Below are 27,219 nucleotides of genomic sequence, written 5' to 3'. Positions count from 1 at the left end.
GTGGCCCTTCTGTGGACACTCTCCAGCCTGTCCACATCTTTTTTGTGTAGCAGAAACCAAAATTGTGCAAGATATTCCAGGTGTGGCCTGACAAGCACTTAATGGGATAATATCTCCTTTATCTCTGCTGGTGGCACCCTTGTTGGTGCAAACCAGCATCCTGTTGGCTTTCCTTGCTGCAGCAGCAGCACAGTTTTGCTCATATTGACCTTGCTGTCCACCAGGCCCCCTGCATCCCTTTCCATAGAACTGCTTCCTAGCCTGTGCTACACTCCTGTTTTCCCAAGTGTAAGACCTTATACTTGTCTTTGTTGAACTTCCTAAGGTTCTTGTTAGCCCTCTCTTCCAGCCTATCCTGGTCTTCCTGCTGGGTGACTCTCCCTTCCAAAGTGTCCGCTTCCCCACTCAGTTCGGTATCTTCAGCAAACATCTCCAGGGTACACTTGATCCTATCATCAAGATCATTTATGAAGTTATTAAACAGCATTGGGCCCACTGTTGATCCCTGGGGGATCCCACTTGTGCCAGGCTGCCAGTCTGGAAAGGGGCTTTTTTCTACCACCCTCTGGGTGCAGCTGTCAGCCGGTTCTCCACCCACCATACAGACCACTTGTTTGGACTGTAATACATCCGTTTCTTTAGTAGGCGGCTGTGGGAAATCATATTGGAAGCCTTGGAGAAATCCACATACAAATCCAGATGTGAGGAAAATCTCTCCTCTTTACAAATATCTGTCCTGGTTTTGCAGGTGTTACGTGCTTGCCTGTATGGTATTTCTGTCTGTAGAAAAGGATAAACAGAAATATAAACTTGCTGGGTTGTGTATTAGTATGCATTAGTTATTTCAGCTGTATTTAGAGTTGGAAAAACTATTGGATAGCAGTATATTAATGGTTCGCTTCTGTCAAAGATAATTTATAGTGAAGCTTTAAATGATTTATGCGGATCATTATGTGGAAATTAATTATGCCATTTCCAGCTGTTTACACTGCAGTGAGATACCCTGTTGCTTTTCTTTTGTCTTAATTGTTCAATTATTATTTCAGTAAGATAATTTGAGGAAGCATTAGTAAATGGTTTTCAAAGAGTGATATAGCCCTTTGTTATTCAGGATACAACTATTAAAGATAATGATTTTTTTACTTGTAATAATACTGTAGGTTATTAAAAGTTAAATGTTTTAGAACAGTACTGAACTGTAATATTCACTCTTCTGTTTGCACAAACAATCCGTTTTTCCTTTTTCCCTGCTAGCTCTGCAGTTGTGACAGCTGGTTATGAGTGTGACTGAAGAATAGTGTCCATAATTGTCCTGCAATCACGCGTTCACTGCTTAGCATTTCTGTATACACAGGCATCCCATAATTCATTAATTTTACTCTCTTCCGGACTCCTACTGTCCAGAATCGCTATCAAAAATCTTCTGTGATAATGTTCTTAACGTGCTTTGATGTTTTATTTCAGCCACAGTTCTCTGAGGTTTTTGCTTTATATGCTAACTTGAATGGGAGCGTACTGCTGTGTTTCTGCTTTATGTTCGGTTTTTTTAATGAGATTTCTTTTCAACCGTGATTTTTTGGTATCTACCTGACACTAGTGACGTATCTTTTACTTTTTTTCAGTCTTTCTATATTAATAAATCAGCTGTATTAGCTTACCTGTTGTCCCTTATAATTTCACATAAATGTCTTCATTCTCTGCACTTCTTTGACCTACCCTCCTTTTTTATTTTTGGCTCATTATTCTTGTATGAGCCTGTTGTCCTCCACTGTTTAAGAAGTCCAGTCAGTTAATGAAAGATGAAAGAGAAGTAAGTGGACAGTCTATCAGAATTGTACTTGGGCTTTCCTAAAATATATATCCTTAAATGTATTTGTTTCCATGTAGTAGTAAATTATGATATAGTTAGGTTATTCATTATATCTAAATTTAGATTTTGAATACAACACATGTGGATTTACAGGTCATAGTTTCTTAGTCCCAGAAAAGCACTTATCACAAAACACAGTCATGATGAAGGGCTTGTAGCATTTCTGAATTGTTTTTAAAACATTGATGAATTTTCCTAGGTCTTACCCGCTTTATACACAAAAACTAGCTGAAGAATTACTTGAAGAATTATAAAACAGCATCTTTGAGGGAATTACATCAGTTTAAACTTGCAGAAAGATGTGGTGTGGTGGTTCAGATTTCGTACGTGCAGGTAAATGTAGGTTATTTATAGTGGAGTTCCATGGCTTCATAAGCTTATAAACATTGTTACTATTTTTTAACACACTACACAAAGCAACCAGTGCTAGCACAATAGAAGGGATGGGATGGCAAAATATAGCCACATTTGAGGAAGAAGGTAGGATTGCACCAGATTAAATTGACATGAGCTTCTTGTCAATCACACTACTAGAACATGATTTCTTGTTAGGCTTGAGTGTGTTTAAAAGTTCACTATCATCAGAAGAGGAAGGTCTTATTCCCATTTCCTTCCTCACTTTTTCCTTCCATTGCTGTTCCCATGCCCTCCCCACCTCTCTGTTCCCTCACCTTCTGTCCTTCACCTCCTTCAGTAGTTATGGCATTTCTTCCAGAAGAAGAAACCATTCAGGACATTGATCTAGGATAACTAGTGAACTAGTTTAGTGACATACCAGAAACGAGAAGAAAGAAAAGCAAGACTTCTCTCTTTGAGCATTGGAATGTGTTTAGGATACCTCTAGCAACAGTGTAAAGGGCCGCCCTCGGTAACAAGCAAAATGCATAGTTCAGGGCTGTGTGGTAGTTGGAGGTCCAGTTACATGGTAATACATAAGGGAAAATTACAGTTACTTACTAACTTGTGGAAGTGAGCTAGCATTTAATTGATATCAAGGTTCTCTTTTTTTTGTACTGTAGTGGCCTGCTTGAGGAAGTGGTGTTCCTTGTTTAATGACAAGATGTTAAGAGATGTGAATGGCTTAGCTGGAAGGAGTTAAGATACTGTGAGTTATCACAATATGATACCACTTATAGTATGTAATGGATATATTAAATACCTGCTTATGCTATATTATCTTGCTTGCATGGGTCTTAAACTTGTTTCTCTGTCATTTGAGTCCAAACATTCCTTAGAGCTCTCTGAGGTTCCTAAATCTTGTCTCCTCCTTGAATGGAAAAAAAGAAATCCATTGATCATTTAAAAAGAAGTTCTTGTTTTCAGTATATTGCTTGCCTGTCTCTATTTTGATGACAGAAATGGAAATTAAGTGTAGACTTCACGGTTGTGGTAAGAAGGTAGTTCATAAATTACTGAGAGTATTTACTCTTGGATTTTCTCTCTTCTCTAGACTTTTTTGCAGACTTGCATGCGTGTATCTGCATTACTTATATTTCATACATATTTGAACTTTCTTAAATTTCTTTTTTGTGAGACACTACCTTCCCAGAGGAACCTTAAGGCAAATAGAGTGGTCAGTGGTCTTTAGAAGAATTTCAGAAAAGACTGTAATACCATAATCTTTATTTCCTTGTCCTATTATTGAAGCATAATTAACATTGTAAAAGGTTGCATGTTTAAACAGTACAATTTTGGATGTATCGATGCTACTAGAGACTAGCATGAGCGCATTTCAGCAGTCACGAAATAAAGATTTTATTATGCAAAACCTGCAGCGGAGGAAGAATGTTAGAGAGAGAAACTGTGCAAAGAAAAGTATGGGTCAAATCAAGAAGCCAAGACAAGGCGGCAGAGATGGATGGGCAATGGTCTTGAAGTCCTACTTTCTACTTTCTTGAAGTTATTGAAGGGTACTTTTTAGTGGCTTTATTTCCCTCAGAGGAATCAAAATTACACCGTGGTCTCTATTTGGAAAGCTGACTGATTAAGTCTTGGCTTGTAGTTTCTGATCCTGATCTGCCAAACTGAATTATTACAATCCTTTATGAAGTAAAATAACTATTTGACTTGGAGAGGAGTGTCACTAAGATTATCTTCAACCTTCAGCTGTTATAGAAATAGCAGAAAAGGGCAGAGAAAGGACTAGAAATCCTACTGATAATACTATAAGAGTAAATCCTTTTTCACATTAAATTTTCATACTCACGTAAGCTGTTCTGAGCATTAGTGCATGTTATTTGGAAAGATACTGACTGAGGATTTAGTTCTTTGAGGATGACAAAGAAATTCCATGTTAATTAATTTGGAATAATTATTAATTATAATAATTTTGTTGCTATAATCAGCTTTTCCTGAAATACTGTATATCTTATAATAAATTTCAGTGGCAGGTATACAATATACTCATTAAAATCATTAAGGTCTTTAAACCAGCTTAAAATAAATTAGATGTGTATCGTAATTCTATTGAAAATATTCTAATCATCTTAACAAGATTACTTGAAAATAGTATTTTTTTTTGTGGAAACAGTTCAGTTTTATGGGAAAATTGAGTTCTGAAATGTTCTAAAGAAGTAAAAGTAACAGCATTTTTAATAATAGTGGACTGGCTCAAACAGTTATTGAACAGAATTGATTTTTGTATTGTCTTTTGTCCAAAGTGTAGAAACAGAAAAAAAGAGTCTGCAGGATATGAAGAACCTTCATTAACTCAGTGACTTGTTAATAGTAGTAGTATAGGCTGTAGTGCTTTCATAGTGATGGTAACTGCATGGTCCCATAGCAAAGAGATTGCGCACAGCTGGAGTGAGTGCATGTGCATTTACCTTGTTGCAGATACCACCTTCATTTTTCCCCTGAAATTGGCCAGAAAATATTTCGTAGCTGCATCAGGTATTCTGGGAACCAAGTTGCCTAAGGAGAGGCAGTCTAATTGATTGTTTCCATTTTGAAGGGCAGGATTTTCTGTTAGAAAATTCGAGTTAGTTGTTTTTGTCTTACATAAACTTACTTTATAAAATGACTTGACATTTGAACTTGAAATTTGTTCTGCCTTCAGAAAAATAGAATTTGAACAGTAAGCCCTCTCCAATATGTTAGTCTTTTTTTTTAACATACCTTGCACGTTGGAAGACATTATTTTCTTTTTTTATTTCCCAAAGTGTATGTATGCATTCCTTTAATTGCTACTTTGCATGTATTATTCAGTGTAGTGTGGCGTCCTGTGTCATGGGAGCTTGCTAATATTCATTGTTCAGTGTGAATTCCAAGATAAATAATTTTGGTTGCAGAAGATGTTTGATTTAAAGAAAAAAATTGCAAGGCTTTAAGTGCTGACATCATATTGTTGAAAGCCAACTTAACATTTTCATGGAAGATTACAGGTGCTTATTCTAGATGTGTCACTATGGTTCTGCTTTCAATCCTCTGTGAGACTCAGCTAGTTGTGCAATTTACTGCCTCAGCCTGTGGTATTTTATTGTTGAAAATTGGTAAAGTGTGTGTGATTTCCTCTAGCTTTAAAGAATCACTTTAGCCAAGTGAGAAGAGAAAGAACTTGCTGTCCTTTTGTCATTGCATCAACGACAATTTTGATTTTGAAGACATGTCTCCCTATTGTAAAGAGGGAGCGTGTCTTTAATAACAAGGTAAAAGTAACAGTAAGGAGCAATCTTTGAAATTCTTTCTTTGCATTTAAAAGGAATCTTCCATGAAGATCTTTTTGTAAACTGTTGTGCGGATTTTGTTTATAAACAAACTGAACATATAATGAAAAATGCTCTGATACATTTGTGCCTCATATATAACAGCTGTACCAAAGGCTGTGTTTTAATAATGCTCAGGTAAGGAGTCAGGCATTCAGAAGTCAGAAGATGCCTCAGTTATCTTGTTCCAGCCTCTGAGAGCACCAACAAAGACCCTGCAGCCCTGGGCTGAAGGCTGTTGGGTGCATTCCAGAAAACTCAATTTAAAATTGAGTTGGGAAACACTGGAGATTATCAGCAAAGCTATTATAAGAATTCTCATAGCATGGGCAGCCCAGTGTATTTTCATGAGATTTACTTGGTAGGTGTGCCCAGCAGTCTGAAAGCATACACATATGTGCCATGATATCTGCCCATAGTAGCAGCATCTGAAGCAAACTTGCTTACAGAAAGCAGCAGAGATTTTCTATGGAACACTCGTGTCGCTGTCTTATCAATACTTCATTTCATGTTCTGCAAAGTACTGCTGCCACCTCATGGTTTTATTACTAAACCAGTGATATTTCCTGGAGGATCATTCACTATTTTTTCTATTTTAGATTCTAAGAGTGGCAAAGTTGCTTGGAAATACCAAACTGTTTTCTTTACAATGGCTTCTAATTATTGTTTCAGAACAGGAGAGTAGTAATTTTAGGGGAGTTATGAAATGAGCCTCAGTAATGTGTTAAATGTTCAAAACCCAGCAGTAAGGAGAATGAATATTCTGTGTAAAGCAGAATGTCATCAGCTTTAGGGCTGCTTCTCCGGTTTAGTTGTCATAGGATAAGGGATATTTATTTAGTCTTTTCTTTCTATGGTATGAGATCTGTCAAAAATACCAGGCAATGACAGGACTCTCAACTGCTCTTCATTGAAATAGTTTCTAGTTTCTGGGTGCATTTACCTGTCTGTGTAGTTCTTTGTAAGTAATAGCTTCATAGTATGTAATAACATTAGAAAAAAAAAGTGAACCAAGATTATCATTACAGAATTGCACTGATTTTTAATTTCTTCTAGATAAAGATCTTGACAAGCTCCTATCACTTGTAAAAAGTCCAGAGAAGCAAACTGGGTGGACAGAAATTTGTAGAAAACAGTTCTGTAAAGTCATGAAAGCCAGACCGGATATCATCAGTGGAACAAGTGAGTATGACTTACTGAGTTAAACAAAGCAAGCAAACAGAAGACCACTAACAAGCAACTGTTCTTTAAAGTTTCATTGAGGATTAGATTATCTATACATGTAGTCAATAATTTTGTGTTGATTATGAAAACTATTTCAATAGGATTTTCCTAAGAAAACAAGACTTATGCCCAATGTCCTATTTTTCTCTCCTTATGGCTGCCATCCCACTGTGTTATCTGTTTTCAGTGAAATTTGACACAGAAAGAGGGCGCAAATATAAGTCGTTGCTTCGGATCTCTAAAGGGTACGTTACTGAGATGCTGAGAAAACGTAAAAGAGAGCCTGAGAGAAAACAGACATTTCCCAGAGATCAGTGGAGGACTTTAATACGGGTTGGGAAATTATATTAATGGCCCTTTTCCTGTAAAAATTTTCAAAATTAAGCCATACTAAATAATTATTCGGATTTTTCTTCATTTTCATATGAATTTCCTAGTGAAGAGTGCGCTTATGCAGATGCATTGATATAGATCAGTAAAAACAACAAACCAGCAAAAAGAAAAACAGCAGTCACCCATATGACATAAATAATAAGAAACTGGATGTAATAATTTCCATGTAGTATCATATAAACTGGTACAGCAATAAACAAGCTAGGTGTTTTCAGAAATTCTGACTTTCTTTTCTGTAAAAATTCTGATTGTGGCCCGTACATTTGAAGATACCAAAGGTTCCCCTTCACCATCAGTTGTATTAGTTGTTTATCTAAAAAATGTGAAGACATAGTCTATATGAGATCAATATAGTCTATGTGGGATCAAAGTAACCCAGCATCTGTGTTTACATAAGAGACATGAATTTTATGATAAATTATATAGCAATATAAAAGTTGTAGGATAGCTTCAGAAGCCTTAAGGAAGTGTTTTCTACAGGAACTGACTTAATATTAGAATAGTTAATAAGAAATATGTCATTTGTGTCATGTGGTTAAAGTCAATAGAGTGTTTCTAAATTCTCAGAGCTTTCAGTTCTTATTGCTTGTTTGAAACAAGCTTGAGCCCATAGTCTTAGGCGATTGAAAATACTCATAGCTTTCACCTTCTATTTGGAAGAATGTGTGTGTAGATAGAATAAGCATGAACTTGTATGTAATGCATATATATATTTACAATGTACCTTATATTGTACACATCCACAAATGCATGTCTTCAGACAGCTTTGTGAAACAGGTGAACAAATAAAGATTCATAACCATTCAGAAACAACTGAATGTATTTTATATGAGCTTCTGCTAGTATAAGAAAAATAAATTGAATAGTAGCAATTGAAATAACCCTAGATTGTTCTAACAAAACAGAATGTTTACTTTTCTGGCATGACTCTAATCTAGTAGTTCAGTGAGGGGGTTTTTTTTGATGTTACATATTGTGAAGCACGAATAATTTAGTCTTTGTAAAATCAGTTTTATTTGAATGTAGCATATTTTCTAGACTGATACCTTTTTGGATTATATGAAATTTTTCAAGATTGTTAGTCTCTTCCTACATCTAAAAGGAATTATTTGTTGATAAAAACTCTTTTTACCAAAGAAAAAAAAAGTATGTTCAAACATTTAAAGTAGATGGCTTACAAAGAAAAAGAAAAGACTTCCTTTTGTGTTTTATAGTTACATCAAAACCCATGTAGGTTGTTTTCTGTAACTTTGTTGGAGGTATCAGAAGCTAGAATGAGTAATTATAGAGAATCATTAAGATTTGTTAATCCGAAACAAAAAAAATTTACTTGCTTCTGAAATTAGAACCGGAATAGCATAATGAAGTGCTACATAAAAAAACCAACATCAAAAACACCACCCCCCAAAAAAAACCCAGCACCACAGAGGAACAGTAATATTATAAACCAGGTGTTAAGTACTCGTAATTTAAAGTGGATGCAAAGTTGTTTAAGTTATGCCTATCTGTTTGGAGGTATAGCAGAAGCAGCAAAATATCTGCTAGCTGTGTGGTTTGAGACAACATTATGTTCATTGAAACTATTTTATGTGAGGCAGCTGTGTTATGTATCTTTTGCAGCATGCGAAGCTCTGACGAATTTCAGAGGACTATGAGGCTTCAGTCCAGATACCTCAAATCAAAACTTTCTGTTTAGTTACAGATGGAGCAAACTCCAAGGACAAAGATCCATGCTTAACACTTCCTGTACTGGGCCCTTTCTGAGGCAGGGTAACATTAACAGCAGTTGAACCAGAATACAATCAGCAAAGATGGCATTGGATGCAGTGACTTTATAGTGTAGCGTGTATTGATTCTTAAAATATTTTGTGATCTGTGTCAGGATTACCAGATGCTGAATCTATAGAATATGCTTGAACTCTATCAGGAGATTTTTGAGCAAACTGCATAGTATCAGTATCTCTAATTCACTCTTGTGCCAATTACCGTCACATTGACTCAGTCAGTGTTTTTGTGCTAAATGCTGTAATATCACGTTACTTTTGGGAATGTCCACCTTCATCTTTAGATTGGTATTTTCTCTACTAAAGCATCACCTCTGACTAGTTTTTAAGCAATTTTTATGGTTAGACAGGAAAATCCAGTTTTGAGTGGCTTTATTGAAGCATTAACTGGGTGGAAAACTGGTTGGATGGCTGCCCCCAGAGAGTGGTGGTAAATGGTGTTAAATCCAGCTGGAGGCCAGTTGGGGTTCCCCAGGGCTCAGTGCTGGGTCCAGCCCTGACGAAAGCTAACAAAAAATACTATGATCCTTTGAGGCAGTGTCATTGTTTGCGATGTTTGAGTGCTAATGCCTTTAGCAGTTGCTGCAAAAAGTTGAAAGTAACTGCAGAACTTTCCCAGTGGGATGAAGAACCAAAGATGGATATTTTTAGTAAGCATGACTGTTGTGCATGCTTGTGTGCTTTTTTTTTTTTATTCAGGCTATGCCTGTATATAGATTCAAAGACAATGAAATACTACATTTTTGGAGCTGTTACTACTTTAAACTGTTGTTTAAATTTAAAGTCTTCATGAGGTCCAGCAAAAGAAGATTTGACTAACTTTAGTCTTGCATAGTAGTCTTCCATAGACTCTCTTGTTAAGTGTGTGAGAGAAAATTCTCTAGGCTGTGATTTCAAAAAGTCAAATCAGGGTAACTGTTAGGCTTCCTTGCTTAATTGAAGAGGAGCCTGTTGATCTCTTCAAGAAGAACATAGATTCTCTAAGATCAATTTGATATGTTTAAATACAGACCAAATCTTCTGCCTTGAAGATCACTCAAGTAGATCTAGATTCTACATGTGGTCCACTCTCGTTTTTAGTATGGCCGAATTAAAAACATTGTATTTGCAAAAGACTTTTTTAGAATAATGCAAAAAAAAGCTGTATGCCTTTTTATGTCCTTACTTGATTTTTCAAGGAGGTTTGTTCCAGAATTAGAGTGAAATAATGGGTAGGGTTTTTCATATCATGAAGGAGGAACAATTGCAGATCAAAACTTCATTCATCTGTCTCCCAGACCAGTTCGGAGCAACTTACTGAGGAGTATTCTGTAAACACTGTGAGTGCATAAGAATATGCGTGCACGTGTGTAAGGTTTATGGCATTTGATTAGGATTTGAAAGGCATTAATAAAGAAGATACATGCATATCGGTATAAGATATGCAGCCTTTATCTCTAATGCAAGTACTGTCTTAATTTTTATTATAATTTTCTTCTTTACAAAGAAAATGCTGGTTGTTCCTTTGGCATTTCAGTGTACAGTAATTGAAAGTCTCTCCCATTATCTTAGGAATTCAAAAAAAGTTGTCTTTATTGTTACCATTAAGCAGGGAATTGCCATAGATTTGTTAAAATGAAGTATGGTTTGTGATGTTGAAAATTTCTGATGCAACACTTACAAGGAAGTCAGCTGTCCAAGGTTTTGACTCTTGAATTTTTAGTCTCTAACAACCGTCAAGCAGGACTACTGGTAACTCTTAAGAACGTTCTTTTTCTTTTAAACTCCTCTGAGGCATTTATGAGTTGATATAGAATGTGATCCAGTAGCAGTAGTTGCATTAGAGGATCTAGAAAGATCTGATGCTTTTCACAGTTCTTGACTTTTTTTTGGCTTAAACTTTCAGAGTAGGAATTAGATAACCTCTCATGGTGGTTACCTATTAAAACAGTTTTAATCACATGAATTTTTTTAATCCATATTCTTATGCAGTTTAGAAGCCATTTCAATTACCTTCTTTTTGTGTATTAGTTCTTAAAGGGAAAAAAACCCAAACCAAAACGTCCTGCAGGAATTCAGCTGTTTTATGAGCATATTGCAATTGTTCAGGGAATTTTAAACCCCTTTCATTTATTTTGCATGTGATTACGTACTCCTAAATTAAAATTCTCTTTATTTTGGATATTTGGATTAAATTTGCATGAGATAATTGCCAGCCTCTTAAAAACTTCAATGTTAATACAGTCAAGCTACCATAATATATCAACATTTTCACTGAGTTGGCAGGCTACAAACACTAATCTGAACATAACCTCTGCATGAAAGTATGGGTTCTTACAATACCAGCTGTACTACAGAATGTACTTGCCTAAATTTCTTTTGTATGCTTTTCCAGTTAAAGGAAAAATCACTGAGCCAGTTTTCACCTTTAGGGAGTGTCCACGTGGCAGATTGCTGTCGTTTAAGCTAAATTAGAGTCATTTTTTTCACTAACTCAGTTTCTCTAAGTACCTTCATTTTCTGAAATCTGACTGTATGGTTTTGGGACAGTCGTCTTCTCTAAAAGTGATAACACAGGGCATTTATATGTAGAAAGTTAAATGTTTATACTTAACCAAGGCCATTCTCAAGCTAGCAGAAGGGGGCCGCACCTGCAAGGAGCAGCAAATAGATGACCCTAAACTAACCAACAGGGCATTCCATCCCATATACGTCATACTCAGTATAAAATTGAGAGATCACAAGGGTCTTGCTTTCTTCTGCGATGGCCGACATCCAGTGAGGACCTCGTCTATCTGGTGGTTCCTCGTCCCAGATCTGTGTGTTGCTGAATCCAGTGTCTGAGTCCAGCTCTGGCCTAGCTATGGACCCATACCCTTGTGTCTGCTCTGCAGCATTTGTGGTGATGTATGGTCATCGAGGGGTGGGGGGAGAGGTGTGATCTCATATATTTGTATATATTTTATTACTTTCTAATTATTTTTCACTGTTATTATTTCATTAAAGCAATAGTTTTGGTTTCCAGCCCTCAAGTCTTTTCCCTCTCCCCTTTCCTGTGGAGTTGGGGATGGGAGGGATTTGGAAGCCCAGCTGCATGGTTTTAAGTCCCAAAATTTAGCCAGGTGGGGCTAAACCTTGACACAAATAAATTATTTTGTATTAAAAGACAAAAAATAGCTACTTGTCAAGACACGAGGACATTCTCTTGGAAGACACAATGTCCTGTGAAAACCCATCTATTTGTGAATTAATCGAATTTGTTTTGATAAACTCTTTGTGTGTCATCCTCTCTCAGACTTGGTTAAATGCTTTTCAAAGATCCTGATAGGCATTTAGATAAATACTTTCAAATTGCCGAAGTCAATTTAGTGCTTGAGTTTCAAAAAATTGCTTAGCAGTTGAGCTGTCACTTCTTCCATTAACTTGAGCACTGAACTGAAATATTCTACTGCTAGGTCAAGCATGTGGATGCCTTCTAACAAAAGGGGAAGGATTGTACAATATTTGGTTTAAATTTTCTGAATTATGTGCTATTTTAATCTTTTTAACATAGTTCCTGTTTGTTATGTCATATAGCGTGGCATATTTCAGCAATCACAATTCTGATAGTCAGACAGTAAGCATCTAGCTTATTACAAATCTTAAGCTTAATTTCTTCTTTTTGTTATCTACAGCTCCAGCTATAGACACCTTTTCTCATTTTACACAAATATTCATTACATTATTTGTGGACCAAATTCCACTAAGCATATTAGTGAAGATTAGAGAGGTTTTTTTATTCTGTTTATTTTCACAAAATGAATAAACTGTTACACTTCTATAAAATAAATTGCTTTTTTACTACCCCCATGTGGTTTATTAACCATGATTCAAAATAGCTATGCTATGTTTAATTGGCAGTTTCTTTTCTCCATAAAAATGCATAAGGATAGAAGTTACACATCTAAGTTTTTTGTTTTGATTTAGTAGTCCTTTGTAATGCAAAATTAAGTAACTAAGTCCTTTTTTACCTGTTGTAGTAAACTTCTTTTCCCCTCTGCTCTACCCATCAACATAGTATTACTAAAACTCAACCTTTCTAGAAGTTTTTCTGGATTCATTTAGTGTAAATTAATTTCTGTAAATGCTTCAGACAACTAATCAAGAAAAAAGAAGTCATGATTTATTGTTAGTATGGTGGCTTAAATTGTTGGAAGAAGAGCTCATTGTCTATGTGGTAGCTTTTTCTTCACGATTTTTCTGGCATAACAAGCATCAGATTGTGGGTGGAGGTTTTGTCTTCCTCCTCCTCCTCCTCCACATTCTCTATTGCCATCTCCACCACACACTGTTACTCCTTACTTGTGCTGCTACAACTGTTCATACAGCTATCCACTAAAATGGTGTGGTGGAATTACTCAGTCTCCAACCAGAAAAAACACCTGTGAGTACATGGAATTAAATGCAGAAATGGGGGACCGGGGCCTGAAGGTTCAGCTCTGTTAAATTGAGGTGCTGCCAAGGAAATGGTAACTTGCAGTCTTAAAACCCGACTTCCCATGGGTAGCAGCTCTCTGCTCTCTAAATACACTTGCTTGTTTTGCATCATTGTGAAAAGGTTATATCGTTATCCCGTGCAGCTGGTTTAAGATAGCATTTACTTAAATAAAATGTTAATTGTTGCTATCTTAAATTCTTAATATGGCTTACCTCAATATGGGCTTCCTCCATGCACTGTACGTAAAGGCTTCCTCGTATCTTTTGTTTAAATGTGTAAGGTGGCAGTGTGCTCACTTGCAGTAGCCTCTGACTTGCGGAACTGAAGAATTTGGAATAGTTTTTGCTAATGATTTGTGATTGAGAGTTCCTAGCTAACATCCATTTAAAGCGGGAGATAAGATTTCCTATATAGCGGCCAAATGTCAGCATCCGACTTCTCTATGCAGTGTCTGCAGACTCAAAATTCCATAGTAAGAACTGAATTAAGGACATTACGGTCATCATACAAATATGTAATTTCCCAATAAAATACTCCCATTGTTTAATTTTAAGTGAATAGTTTTCATTTTGTGATGGTATAGGTGAGTTTATATTGAGGGGTTTTTAAAACAGCCCTTAAAACTTTAGTTACTTATGTTGGCATCATTTTGGGGTAGTGTGGATTTTTTGTTTTGTAAGGATGGTTGGGGGGGTTTTGTTGGTTTTTTTTTTTTAAGTGGTTTTTTTAGTTTTCATTCATGCCTACCTACACAGACAAACTGATATTTTAGCTTAATTATAATTAATTTTCAATTCATATTGAAACTGTAACAAATTCTGAAGTAATCCTTGGAGGTTATAGAGAGAATGTGATTTTCTTCCTGTTTACACAGAGTATATGGTCAGTAAAGCTATTAAATTTTAAGCTGGTAAAGTTCTTAGGAATGCAAAAGTTGCACTGAAATGAAAAAAATGAAAAAATTCATGCTTCAAATTGTTCCCCTCAAAAAAAAACCATGAACAAACATGTAGGAATCCAAATAGCTTTATTTTCTCACATATTGTCATTTTGTTAAGTAATGTACATTTTATTCATTGCTTCTACTGTTTTAATGTGTTGGGGTTTTTTTATTTTCAGTTTTGGCAGAATTAATTGAAAACTTCGTGTCACATCTTTCTGAAAGCCGATTGGATTGTTTTTTCAGCACAGGAAACTCTAAAGGTCAGTTTCCTAATAATTTATTGCTATGCAGCCTTTTCATACTTAAATTACTTTCCTTTAAAACCTGTCTGTATCATTTTGAGGATTGTTTGAAACATTCTTTAACAGCTCAGAATTTCATTACTTAACTGATGGGAAATACTTCACTTCGGAGCAAAAGATGATGTGCCTGAGTAAACAGTACAGATAATTATCAGCCATGGGCCTTCACATTTCTGCGTGTGTCATGGAGAGATGGAGATGCAGAACTGGGGAGGGTATGATTCAAAGTATTTGTTGACGCCTATTATACAGTATTTAGCAAAGCTGGTGGCATAAACATGTAAGATGGTGTAAACAATCTGACTCATTATTTGAAAGCCCCATAATATATAATCAACCCAAAGGTATGCAATTTATGTTGCATTAAAGGATATATATTAAAGAACTACTGTTGTTGGCAGAGTAATCCAAGTGTTAGTTTTCTACAGATGTGCTTACAGCCAAGAATAAAGGATGGATGATAATTTACTCTGAGTGTGAAGTAATACATTTTAATATTCTGAAGCACTTGAAAAATTAGAATATTTAGAAACATTGTTGATATCTGCCAGAAAATGCACTTAATTCATTGTTTACTATCTATGCAGGACTTTTCTCTTAGGTTGTAGTTCAGTCATTTAGAGTACTGATTCTGCCAATCTGGAGAACCAAGTCAGCTTTGGGAAGAGTCTGTTATTTATACTGGTATTTTATTCTTACAGGATGCAAATATAGTGTCCTCGGAGACTTCAGAATTGCCTTTGAAGTTTAAAAGCATAAACCCCCATTAGTAATATAGAAGATCTTTCTTTTATGTAGTGGCCTTTACATCCTGAAAGCTTGCTAACAGAATACTCTTGATCTTATTTGAGAATCTCTCTGTTTAATGAAGAGACTTGCTGAAGTCGCAGTTCTTTCTGTCACTATTGTATTTTTCCCTAAAAGAGCCTTAAAGGGTTTTTGTTGTCTTGCATTAGTTTTTCATTTACTTTTCAACTTCTCAGGAGGCATAATGTGCAATAAAATCTTTTCATGGGCTCATAAGGCTTGGTATTTATATATTTCTGACATTTTGCAATTCAAATCATGATTTTGATAGTACCTTTAAAAGCTCACGTAATGTCTTCTTGATGTAAATAATTTGACACCTAGACTGTCCCTCTTGCTCCTTTCTTTACATCTTTCTTTTTAGGTTGCAATTCAAAGTATCACACATTCTCCAATGATATGGAAGGCCTAGATACAGTTTTCTTCTCTGCCGTGAGGAATGCCTGTATTGCATTTCTTTGGAGCACAGAGTAGCCCACAGAGCTAGGTTTTAGAGATTATCATCTTGTTTTTTGTAGAAAAAGAAAAACAGTAAATCCTGCTTAGTTTAAATAAGGCAAAAACAGACTAGAGGAGGAACAGACATCTAACTGTGTAGCCTCCAAGTGGATGTCTTGCCCAGCAAAGATAGCATTCTGTTGTTTCTTAATCATAACAGCTAAGTGCTTTCATTCAGTGTGGAAGAACTGTAATAGGGGAAGCAGTAGTCCAAACTCTGTTCACTTACACATGAAGTACCTTAGTTTCAGTCCACTGTGCTCATTTTTTTTTTCAAAACTAGGTTTTAAAACATGTTCAGGAAATGTAAACCTGGCTCATCTACTTTATTGATTTCACCATGAAGCATTGACTAGGTGGAGATGACAACACTACATTATTTACCTAAAATTTAGTGTCAACTTTGAAGAAACACCGCGTCTGAAAATCCTGGGACAATTGCGTAAATTAAATGTAACTTTTTAGAATGGAAAATCCCAAAGAATGGGAACAGAAACAAAACAAAGATAACATAGAATATACCTCAATTCTTGATTTTCTTGAGCTTAACTGATTTTATTTTTTTCCATGATAAACCGCCTCAGTCTGTATAACATTTCTTTTTTAATTTTTTTTGAATATTTTCTTCACTCAGTCTTGTAGAGGCATTATTGGACTTCAGTTCTGGATAAGTTTACCTTGTCAGTTCTCAGATAAAAGCTCCACAATTTCAAAGTTTGGCTGATGAACAATTTTCATTTGCAAATGCTTTTCATGTTCCTTCTACGTGCTTTAGTGAAGATAAACTTGGAAATAGGAGAGTGAGAAGTCTTCTCAAGGATAGTCAATAGTCTAGTGGTAAGAAACTGGTGTGCAATGTAGGCAAAGGACTGGTGTTATCTTAATGCTTTCTTTCCCAGTTAGCGACATCATTATCAAAGACTTTTTTTGAAGAGTTCTCAAGTCCAGGAAAGAGTGTTGCTCATGAAAGAAGCATGCTTTTCTTTTAAGTTTTATAGGATAATAGGTACTAAATTTCATATCACCTCTGTCAGGCAGGTGTAGCAGTGAGTGTTGTCCAGGGAAACTAGTCTAGACCAATAATTTCGTACTGAATTACATGAAAGTGAAACAAAAATCTTACCCTAATCGAATATTATTATCATACTCCACTGGGGAACTGTAAAAGGGCTTTATTGTAAGAAACAGTTGTATTGCTAAATTTACATTCATTTCAGATTCTTTTTTACATCATAAAACATAGTGTTGCATTCCTATGAAGACAGGGAATGCACTTTGATAACTCAAGTCTGTATTATGCTTCTCATGTTTTTACAAGAGGGACAAACAGAACACAATCAAGTCTTTATTATACCTTCTTTAAAAAATTAGGTTTCTTACTGACTGAATAATAATGGAGCAGATTTATAGATATTTCCCAAGGTTTTCTGCTAATGTGTATGAATGGTTAGAATTCCTCCAAGTAGAACAATTAGTTATTGAATGCCATGCTATTTCACAGTTTCTTTTCTATAGTAGTATGTGTAAGTGCTAGCTAAGCTAAATCCTAAAACTGCTGTTATATTTCAGACATATTTCTGAATTAGGTGAAGCTAATGAATTGTTAGAGGGTAAACTATATTGCAGATACGTCTTTCTTGCTGCTCTTCTAAGCCAAACATGCACTTGGCTACTGTGTGTGTCCATCATACTCTTGAATTAATTTGAGTCTGAGGAATTGAAAAAAAAGTTTCTTATAGTTACTTAATTTTATTGAAGAGGAGCTACAAATTTCATCAAAGTGTAATCCAGTACAATGCATAGATATTCAGTGTTTATCATGTTTCTTGAAATGAGAAAATTATTATCTTAAGGAATTACAGCTTTCTAAACCCATAGGTAGTTGTAATTAGAATAACACAGTCATCCATCTGCTGTGGAATCCTTCAGGTTTTCAATCTATTACAAATTCTGCAAATATGCAAAAAACAAATTGGTTTGGGTTGCTATTTTTAAGATAAGGGAGAAGGAAAGGTATCTGAAAAACCACTCCGCAGTTGCAGTGTTTAGTTATAATCAGTAACACAAATCTTATATTGAAGTTTGCTTTCCACTAGCAGCAATGAAACTGTTGTCAGTTGAGTAAAATAACATTTAATATGAACATTAAATATTAATAAACTATGTCTGTCCCCTTTCCCGAATTAATACTTTCTAGTTTTCTTCTTAAAAAAAATCCAAAAACATTGAAAACCATATTATTGCTACCTAGCTGTAAAAGGCAATAGGATGGCAAGAAACTGAAATTTTTTATAGTAGTAAAATAGGCATTGCACATTAGGGATATGATGTCCTTGAAATAGCCACTTGATCTTCCAGTTAGCAAATTCCAGTTCATTGCAGCATAAATGCTTTGTGGAAATACATTCATTTTCTCAGAGTTCCAAGAAACCCATTTCCACTTGCAGAGTCATCTAATATATCGGTGTCAGAACTTCCTACTTGATTTCCACTATGTGCTAGGGACTGCCCAAACTCTGGAATGCTGTGACCTTTCAACTGGTTTTTTTTTTCGGTAGCTCTGGTTGTGCAGATGACCTTGCAGGTGAGTTCTATATCTCTACTGAACTTTGTCTCTGAAGCAGCTCTGCTGGGTACTATCAGAGATGGTGGGCCTCAGGGATTTCAAGTCTTGACCATGAAAATGTCACGGTGTGTTTCTTCTCTAGATAAGGCTTAGTTCTCTGGCTGAACAGAATCTCAAGGAACTTTCTACCATTAATGAGCTCTTAATCTTCTAAGGGTCAGGTGGATTGGGTAATGAACAGAAATTTTAAAAACATCATTGGGAAGCTATCAGTATAGAGCTGATCAGAAGGAGCAGCAAATGAGAGATACAGGGCTACAATCCCGAGTTGTGCTGAAAGGGAAGGAGAAGAAAGGGCTTTCTTCCCTTCTTCTTGTACCATTTGTTGAATGCACTTCTTTGATAGACGGGTGGTCATTTTAAAGATGCTGTTAGCAAAAAGTCCTTTACCCTTTGGCAGTTTATATATAATGAGACTGAAAGTGTGGTTCATTACTAATGTTACTGCCAAAAATAACTTCAGTATTTGTGATGACTGACCCATGAATAAGTTCTAGATATGAGTATTTTGATCTTGTATTGTTATGAAAAGTGTATGTTGACATAACAGATACTTTTAATAGTTAAGGTGGAATTGCACCTGAAATTACCTACCTCTGATGAGAAGCCAGCAACATTCCCCAGCTGTTATTTTTGGATCTTGTTTACAGTGTCTCCATTCACATTTAAAATCCCATGAAAATAATACTTTTCTTTGAAATTGGATATTTTTTTATAGACAATTCTAATAATGAGTATGAGATTCAGATTGTCAGAAGTGCTCTAGAGAACTAGCCTGGTGGAGGAGATGACACCATCAAAAAATGGTAGCAAAATGGCAGAAGAAAATATAGTGAGAAATGTATGACTTCTGCTCTGCCCCAGCTCAAAATAGTGTTTTAAAATAGACAACATTCATAAGGATATCAGAAGGAGAGAGGATAGTTATTGACAAAACAAAGTTCTATACTGACTCTTTGGGCACCTGCCCATTGACAGTGTTGATGTTTTAGGTACCTGTTGAAGGGTAAGTAAAAAACCCTGTTTGTTTTTTTTTTAATAAATAAATAAACAGTGAGTTCCACAATTTCTGTTTATATGGGCAAAGTCTAGTGAATGTAGCTACATACTACTTTTTTGAAGCATCTGCAGGGATTATGCAAGTGACTCTGGCCATCATGGGATTTTCCACTCTTTGCAGTACTGTTACTTACACAGTACTTTTGAATCAAAAGTATTTTCCATGGATGCAAAGAAAACTAATCTTCTGAAGTTAAAATCACTGAATTCATCACTGAAGTTAAAATTTAGCATTCATTAACATTTCGCAAAGATTATTTATATAGCCGTAAAAACAGTTTAGCCTAGGTACTAGGAAGTGGAAGAACTAAGTCAATATTGAGAGCAACAGGTTTAGTCATTTTCTTCACCTAACGCAAAAGGGAAGCCAGTTGTTTCTTTAGAGTGACAGCAGTTAAAGAGGTAAATAAATTAATTGATACCTAAAGATCATAAGAGTTATATGAAATACAAACGTCATAAAGCTTTTCGGCTTGGCATCCTGTTATCTCAGTATAGATACGATGTAGCCTTTTTTCTGACTCTTAACACGTAAGAGCTTCTACATGGTGAGAGGGAAAATGAATAAGAAAGTGGTCTTTCATGAATTGTAAAGTTGATTAAAGTCTAGTCTGATCGGGAAGAATAATTCTCAACTATGCATGCCAGTTGACTTACTCTGAAGTGTTTCTAGCTATTGATTGAGTTTAATAATACTGGGTAATTGCCTTTGCAAATCTTTCCTTATGGGATGTTCATTTTTGTGCTCGTGAAGGCTATAAAACATTTTGTAAAGTACTGCCCATTGAAGTGCTTGAAATGGGCATGATCAGATTTAGTATAAATGATCGGTCATTACTTCAAAGCAAGGGAACACTAAGATTATTCAAAGAATTGCTCCCCATCTTCCCTTCATCCAGTTCTTACTATTCCCCCTAATCCCTTTTGACATTCACAATTGTTCAAAGTTTTGCAGGAAGACCTGAAAGATAAAAACTACAGAAGACGATTATCTGATCTTTTCCTGTTGACACAAAGTTAAAACCTCCAAATTCCTTTCCACCACTAGGTTTTGTTCTGCAGTAAATAAACAAATAAACAAATGGCTTGTAAGCAGAAGTTAATCCCCAACTCTTTCCCATGAATCACCTGATTTGAGACAGGATGCACAGGGTTGCTTCTCTAAGACTAGATAGGCAGTGGCAGTGAACCATACCTTCCCTCGGAATCCCAGATTTAAGCTAAGTGAACCAGATGGGACAATGAGCCCTCTTTGCCTTTTTTGGCCCTGCTCCCTACCATCACTGCTGCGCCGACTCGAACAGCAGAGGTCCTAATTCTCCCGTTTTTATTCTCTGGGGAATGCAGAATTTGATTTAGAGGTGGAAAGGTTGGAAACAAGAGGAAGATTACTAAGGCATATAAAGAAATACTTTATTGTAGAAAAATACAACATTCTGTTATTTTTTCTTGTTGTTTACATTTATTGCTGGCAATTAATAGTTTACAGTCCTTGATGTTTTAAATAAAAGTTTTTCTGTTCTGAAAGAACAAGATTGTGTTAAATAGTGAATTTAAAAAAAGATTTGAGAGCAGACGTATGAGTATTTCTTATGATTAATTCACTTGAAGTGTGTATAGTAGATTGCTAATAATAAGAGTATTTGCAAGGCTAAAAAAATCTAAATATAATATGTATCATTTACACTTCAAAATGGTCCATACATACTGCTATGGGCTTTTTGAAATGCATTTTAGAATGAGAGATAAATTTGACTTTCTGTTATAATAATTTTTTTTAAATTGTATATCAGCTTCTAGAGAAGTTCAGTTTTGGCTTAATTTCTGTTTTACATTGGCTTACATTTTTAAAGAGATGTATGTAAAATACTTATTCAGCATGGGGTTTTTTTTTCTTTTATTAGTTAAATCAAAAGTAAGCTGCCAGAGCATGTTGTTAATTACATTTAATAATAGCCATAGTGCTGTATCATGTTGTTGTCTAATTCACAGTTCAGAGGGATGTTCTGTCCTTTGAGGATAAATGGCATTCTTATTTAGAAAAGTGATCTGCTGATGCCTTTTGCTGTGAAACCTGTCGTGTTTCAAGACAGTTGTATCGGTGTATTGATTATGTATGTCAAATGAGTTTTGTAGAAAATTAAATTCAGTGTATGACCATCATTGCAATAATACAGTCAAAATAGACTTCTGCAGGCTTTCTAGTCAACATTTTATCCATAGATTGCAATATGCAGTATTTCAGTATTCCACTTACTGTTACTACCAATTCTCTAAGCTTAATGGAGCATATAAAGTTTTTTAGATCCAGTTTTTAATCACCGGGGAGTGGTTCTTAGTTTATTCTAAATTACTTCATAGTTTTCTAAAGCCTAATCTTCCCAGTCTGTTAATTGGTAGACAACATAGAAACTGAAAACTTTTGACCCAGGACAAAGAACGATTTTGTGTTCCTGTTGTTAGTTGTGGGTTGGCAGCAACAGTGTGCAGAGAGATATCAAATACACTGGTTTACAAAAGGAAGAATTTTTACTTTACTGAGGTACTATTACTGTGTAATACAGAATTATAATTCAGTTGAAACACTTAATTTTATCTTCTTTCACAATACAGATGAAAATACCAAAAGGAGAAAACCCTTCTTAGCGACTAAGAAATTCAACAGAGAATAAGAGGCAATGAGGATCAATGAAGTCAGTTATGGTCTCGTCACATTAATGGGAAATAAGCATTCAGTACTTGGTGTAAACTGTTGAAGAGTGGACACTGGGCTCAGATTGTGGGTTGTGATACAGCTGCTCCTTGTTGCACCCTTGCTGGACTGGTACACCAGTTCCTGCATTGCTGCTTACAAGAGGATCCACTTCAAAATTGAGACAGGGCTTCTTTGTGGCTTCAAAGTTGTTGCACTGCTTGCCTCTCCCCTGCCATTAAATATGGTTGTGTCAGGACTGAATTAGACGTTAATAGTAGCCAAGTTGTGCAAGTTCTAGGATATAAGTACACATCTTGCCTTCACGGTTGCACGCAGGAACCTGAAAATTAATTGACTTAGTATGGTAGTTGCAGCTTGAGTAAACACTTAACTTGGAACCAGAGCTGTAAAAAGATATGAACTCTTCCACTCAGCTTTGTAGCATTTTAACTGAAATGCCTTGTGACACATCAGAGAAACAATACCCCATTTAATTGCATTTAGAATTTAAAATTTTGAGAAAAAAACAAAGATTGCTTTAATTCATGACTTAATTAATTTAACTTAACTTCAATTTGTAATTTAAACAAATGCAAAAAATAGGGTATATATTACTATGTGAAAGAATAGTGGATAGAAATGGAGGACTAGGGAGACCATACAGTCCCTATTGGACGCAGAAGGAACAACAGTGACAGGGGATGAGGAAAAGGCTGAGGTACTTAATGCCTTCTTTGCCTCAGTCTTTAATTGTAAAGAAAGTTGTTCCATCTGTGTATAAACCCAGGAGACAGAGGAGCAAAATGAGGCTCCCATGATCCAAGAGGAGGTGGTCAGAGCCTTGCTTGCCCGACTAGACACCCACAAGTCTATGGGGCTGGATGGGATTCATCCGAGGGTATTGAAGGAGCTGGCGGATGTGATGGCCAAACCCCTTTCCATCATCTTCCAACAGTCCTGGAAGACTGGGGAAGTCCCACTGGACTGGAGGCTGGCTGATGTTGTGCCCATCTACAAGAAGGGTCGCAGGGAGGGTCCAGGGAACTACAAGCCTGTCAGTCTGACCTCAGTGCCAGGGAAAGTCATGGAGCAGGTGATCTTGAGTGCTGTCATGAAGCACATGCAAGAGAACTGGGTGATCAGGCCCAGTCAACACGAGTTCACAAAAGGCAGGTCTTGCCAAACTAACCTGATCGCCTTCTATGACAAAGTGACTCGGCTGCTGGATGAGGGAAAGGCTGTGGATGTGGTCTTCCTGGACTTCAGTAAAGCCTTTAACACAGTTTCTCACAGCATTCTGCTTCGGAAACTGTCAGCCTCTGGCCTGGACAGGCGCACACTCTCCTGGGTGGAAAACTGGTTGGCTGGCTGGGCCCAGAGAGTGGTGGGAAATGGTGTGAAATCCAGCTGGAGGCCAGTGACAAGTGGGGTTCCCCAGGGCTCAGTGCTGGGTCCAGCCCTGTTCAATGTCTTTATCAGTGACCTGGATGAAGGCATTGAGTGCACCCTTAGCAAGTTTGCAGACGACACTAAGCTGGGTGGAAGTGTCGATCTGCTGGAGGGTAGGGAGGCTCTGCAAAGGGATCTGAACAGCCTGGACCGCTGGGCAGAGTCCAATGGCATGAGGTTTAACAAGGCCAAGTGCCGGGTCCTGCACTTGGGGCACAACAACCCTGTGCAGTGCTACAGACTAGGAGAAGTCTGTCTAGAAAGCTGCCTGGAGGAGAGGGACCTGGGGGTGTTTGGTTGACAGCCGACTGAACATGAGCCAGCAGTGTGCCCAGGTGGCCAAGAAGGCCAATGGCATCTTGGCTTGTATCAGAAACGGTGTGACCAGCAGGTCCAGGGAGGTTATTCTCCCTCTGTACTCGGCACTGGTGAGACCACTCCTCGAATACTGTGTTCAGTTCTGGGCCCCTCACCACAAGAAGGATGTTGAGGCTCTGGAGCGAGTCCAGAGAAGATCAACAAAGCTGGTGAGGGGGCTGGAGAACAAGGCTTACGAGGAGCGGCTAATGGAGCTGGGGTTGTTTAGCCTGGAGAAGAGGAGGCTGAGGGGAGACCTCATTGTTCTCTACAACTACCTGAAAGGAGGTTGTAGAGAGGAGGGTGCTGGCCTCTTCTCCCAAGTGACCCGGGACAGGACAAGAGGGAATGGCCTCAAGCTCCACCAGGGGAGGTTTAGACTGGACATCAGGAAAAAATTTTTCACAGAAAGGGTCATTGGGCACTGGCAGAGGCTGCCCAGGGAGGTGGTTGAGTCACCTTCCCTGGAGGTGTTTAAGGCACGGGTGAACGAGGTGCTAAGGGGCATGGTTTTGTGTTTGATAGGAATGGTTGGACTTGATGATCTGGTGGGTCTCTTCCAACCTGGTTATTCCATGATTCTATGATTCTATAAATAAGGTGATTTTAATCCAAAAAGTAAACATAGATGTAGAATGCAGGTTATTGATGAATCATTTGCATTACTAAACTATTTTCAAATAAGAGATGGTTCTCTGGAATTGGTATTCATTCATAAAAACTTGGCATTAGTATTCTGTTAAAATCATATTTATTGTAACACTTTACTGTATTGTCTTCCTTTGTTTTAGCCGTGGATACAGATGTGAAGAATGAAAGCCTTTCGTCTGTGCAGCAGCTTGGCATTGAAATGACAGTCAGGTACATAATATTAAAATCTTTCCCTAGTGTGTTTCTAGGATTCATTTGATTTTCATGGGATGACTTTAATGATACTTAATCTTCCAACTAAGTGCTTTATATTGTTTAGATCTAAAGATTGTCTGTAAGAAAAACAATTCTAACTTTGAAAATGAAAACAGTATTAGTACATAGCTGAATTATCTTTACAGATTATATAGGTTTTTATGCTTTATTGTTGTAAAGGCTAATTGTAACTCGTTAGTAAGATTTACCATAAAATTATACTATCTGGAGTTATGTGTCTTTTTTTCCTCAAATTACTTCTCTAAAGGGTTCTGTTTAGCTAAGCCTAGTTACATGCCATTTAAAAGCTTTATTTGGCTGGTAATTTGCAGAGCCATAGAGAAGGAAAACCTAATGTGTGTGTCTGTACTTCTCTAGATTGTTGTCTTCAGCATTAATATTTGAATTCTGATTCTAATAATTACACATACAATATACATGGATGGAATTCCAAACAATGTATGTGAAGAAAATGTGTTGTGTGTTAGAGTACTTGCTTCTCCCCACCACAGTCTCTAAAGGTGAACTAAAAGGAATTTAGGTGAGGCATTGTTAGCACTTAGTAGCAGATGTTTGGTGTGTATCCTTCCTTGATAAAGCATTATAGGTTTTATTAAACCGTTTATATGTATATCGACAATATAGTCTTTGTGATAAACAGTGCTATGGCAGCTTAATTTTCACAGGCCTATTAAATGAGTTCTTGTGCTTTAGGAGTTAAAAAAAAAACATTTAACCATTAAACAGCTTTGGGTTTTAACATTTTGTGCTAGATATGGAAAATATCTAAACCTGTTAAAAGGACATGCTGAAAGTGCGCTGTGCTTCGTGTTAAAGAACTGTGAGAAATTTCTGAAACAACAGCAAAGAACTGTGGTATCCTCTCTTTGTATCCTTTCTTAATGGTATAAATTATATTGCCTAAAAATATCAGTCAAATTTTAACTCTCAATTTGGGCTTTTGGTGGTGGTGCAGATGTGTAATACGGACTGAGAAAAAAAATTAATAAGCAGCACATTTAGTTTCAAATTATGCTAAGATAAAATGCAGCACATTTAATGCATTTAAGAAAATCTTTACTGTTTTGTTCCCCTACTTTGTTAAAATTGCAAGTAGGATCACATTTTTAGGTATGTAATGAAGAGTTTGAAGCAATATATCTTTGAGCATGAAGGAGTATTTATGGTACTCCCGCAGTTCCGATGTGGTAGCCGTATTGCCCATGAAATGACATGTGGCCGTAATCTGACCCACGGGAAGGTTTTGATGTCTGACTTTTCTAGATCTGCTGTGGAACTTTTTTGAAAAAATAAAATAGATGCCTCTTTCCAACAAGATTTGCTATGTTCTTCAGGTATTAGACTTATATATCACTATTGAAATACACTTCACTTATTTTAATCAGAATATGTTTAATATATTTTTTTTCCATAATCTTCACCACTCCTATTTTCCTCCTCCACCACTCTCCTTTCTTGTACTATAATCACGCTTGTTCTGGTGTGGGTTTTTTTGCATTTACTTGTTTTCTGTTAACTTTTGTTGATTGGGCTTGACTACTTATGGACTGGAAAAAAAAAAAGTAGTGTATAGGAAAAAGAGCTTTAATCCTTTCTCTGAGTTCAGTTTGAGAGGCAGCCGTGCCTCAAGAAGCTGCCTTCTCTTGCAGGTGTATTCCCCTTTTCCCATGTGTAACAAATCCACTCTTGCCTCTGTGTGCATGGGCCTGGGAGGAGAAGAGCTGCAGTTCCTGCAGAGCAGTAAGAAGCAGATGTCTGCCCATGCTCCTTAACCTTCTCATGCAGGCTGCTTGCAGGAGTGCTACGCTGGCTATGACTGGTTTGCGTCTTCTGTCTTCCTCATAATGTCAGGGGATGGGGAGAAGACACTGACATTTCTTCAGCGATTTTCACATCTTCTTGTTTCAGCATTTCTCTGGCTGCCAAGACTGCATAGATCTGTAAGAATTTAAAAGATGTGCCTTTCTGAAAGGCAACTTCATCAATTTCCTTAGTTTTGGCTGGGATTTTGTCTTAAAGCCCTCTAACTGAGTATGTGAGCCTGAAAAATTCTTTCAGGAAAATATAGATTTGATATTTGCTCAAATGGTTTCTTAAAAGTAGTGAACTAACAGGTGGACTGATG

At 36.6% G+C, this 27,219-nt stretch overlaps 1 protein-coding gene across 6 annotated transcripts in view; it reads left to right on the top strand.

The window, feature by feature from the left end:
* Positions 1-27,219, top strand: part of TBC1D32 (TBC1 domain family member 32) — an 80,766-nt gene that overhangs the window by 45,171 nt on the left and 8,376 nt on the right. For 4 of the 6 annotated variants that reach the window (XM_069851769.1, XM_069851770.1, XM_069851771.1 and 1 more), the window contains 5 exons: positions 6,631-6,756; positions 14,551-14,634; positions 24,959-25,028; positions 25,847-25,962; positions 26,880-27,034. In XM_069851769.1, coding sequence (XP_069707870.1) covers positions 6,631-6,756; positions 14,551-14,634; positions 24,959-25,028; positions 25,847-25,962; positions 26,880-27,034 — 551 coding nt within the window. The remainder of the gene's footprint in view (positions 1-6,630; positions 6,757-14,550; positions 14,635-24,958; positions 25,029-25,846; positions 25,963-26,879; positions 27,035-27,219) is intronic. The other 2 variants (XR_011336972.1, XM_069851772.1) reach the window with 2 other exon arrangements.

The sequence above is a fragment of the Phaenicophaeus curvirostris genome, chromosome 2 (genome assembly GCF_032191515.1).
Source record: "Phaenicophaeus curvirostris isolate KB17595 chromosome 2, BPBGC_Pcur_1.0, whole genome shotgun sequence".
NCBI lineage: Eukaryota > Metazoa > Chordata > Aves > Cuculiformes > Cuculidae > Phaenicophaeus > Phaenicophaeus curvirostris.
Note: the sequence above shows the minus strand (reverse complement) of the source record. Positions and strands in the feature narration are given on the sequence as shown.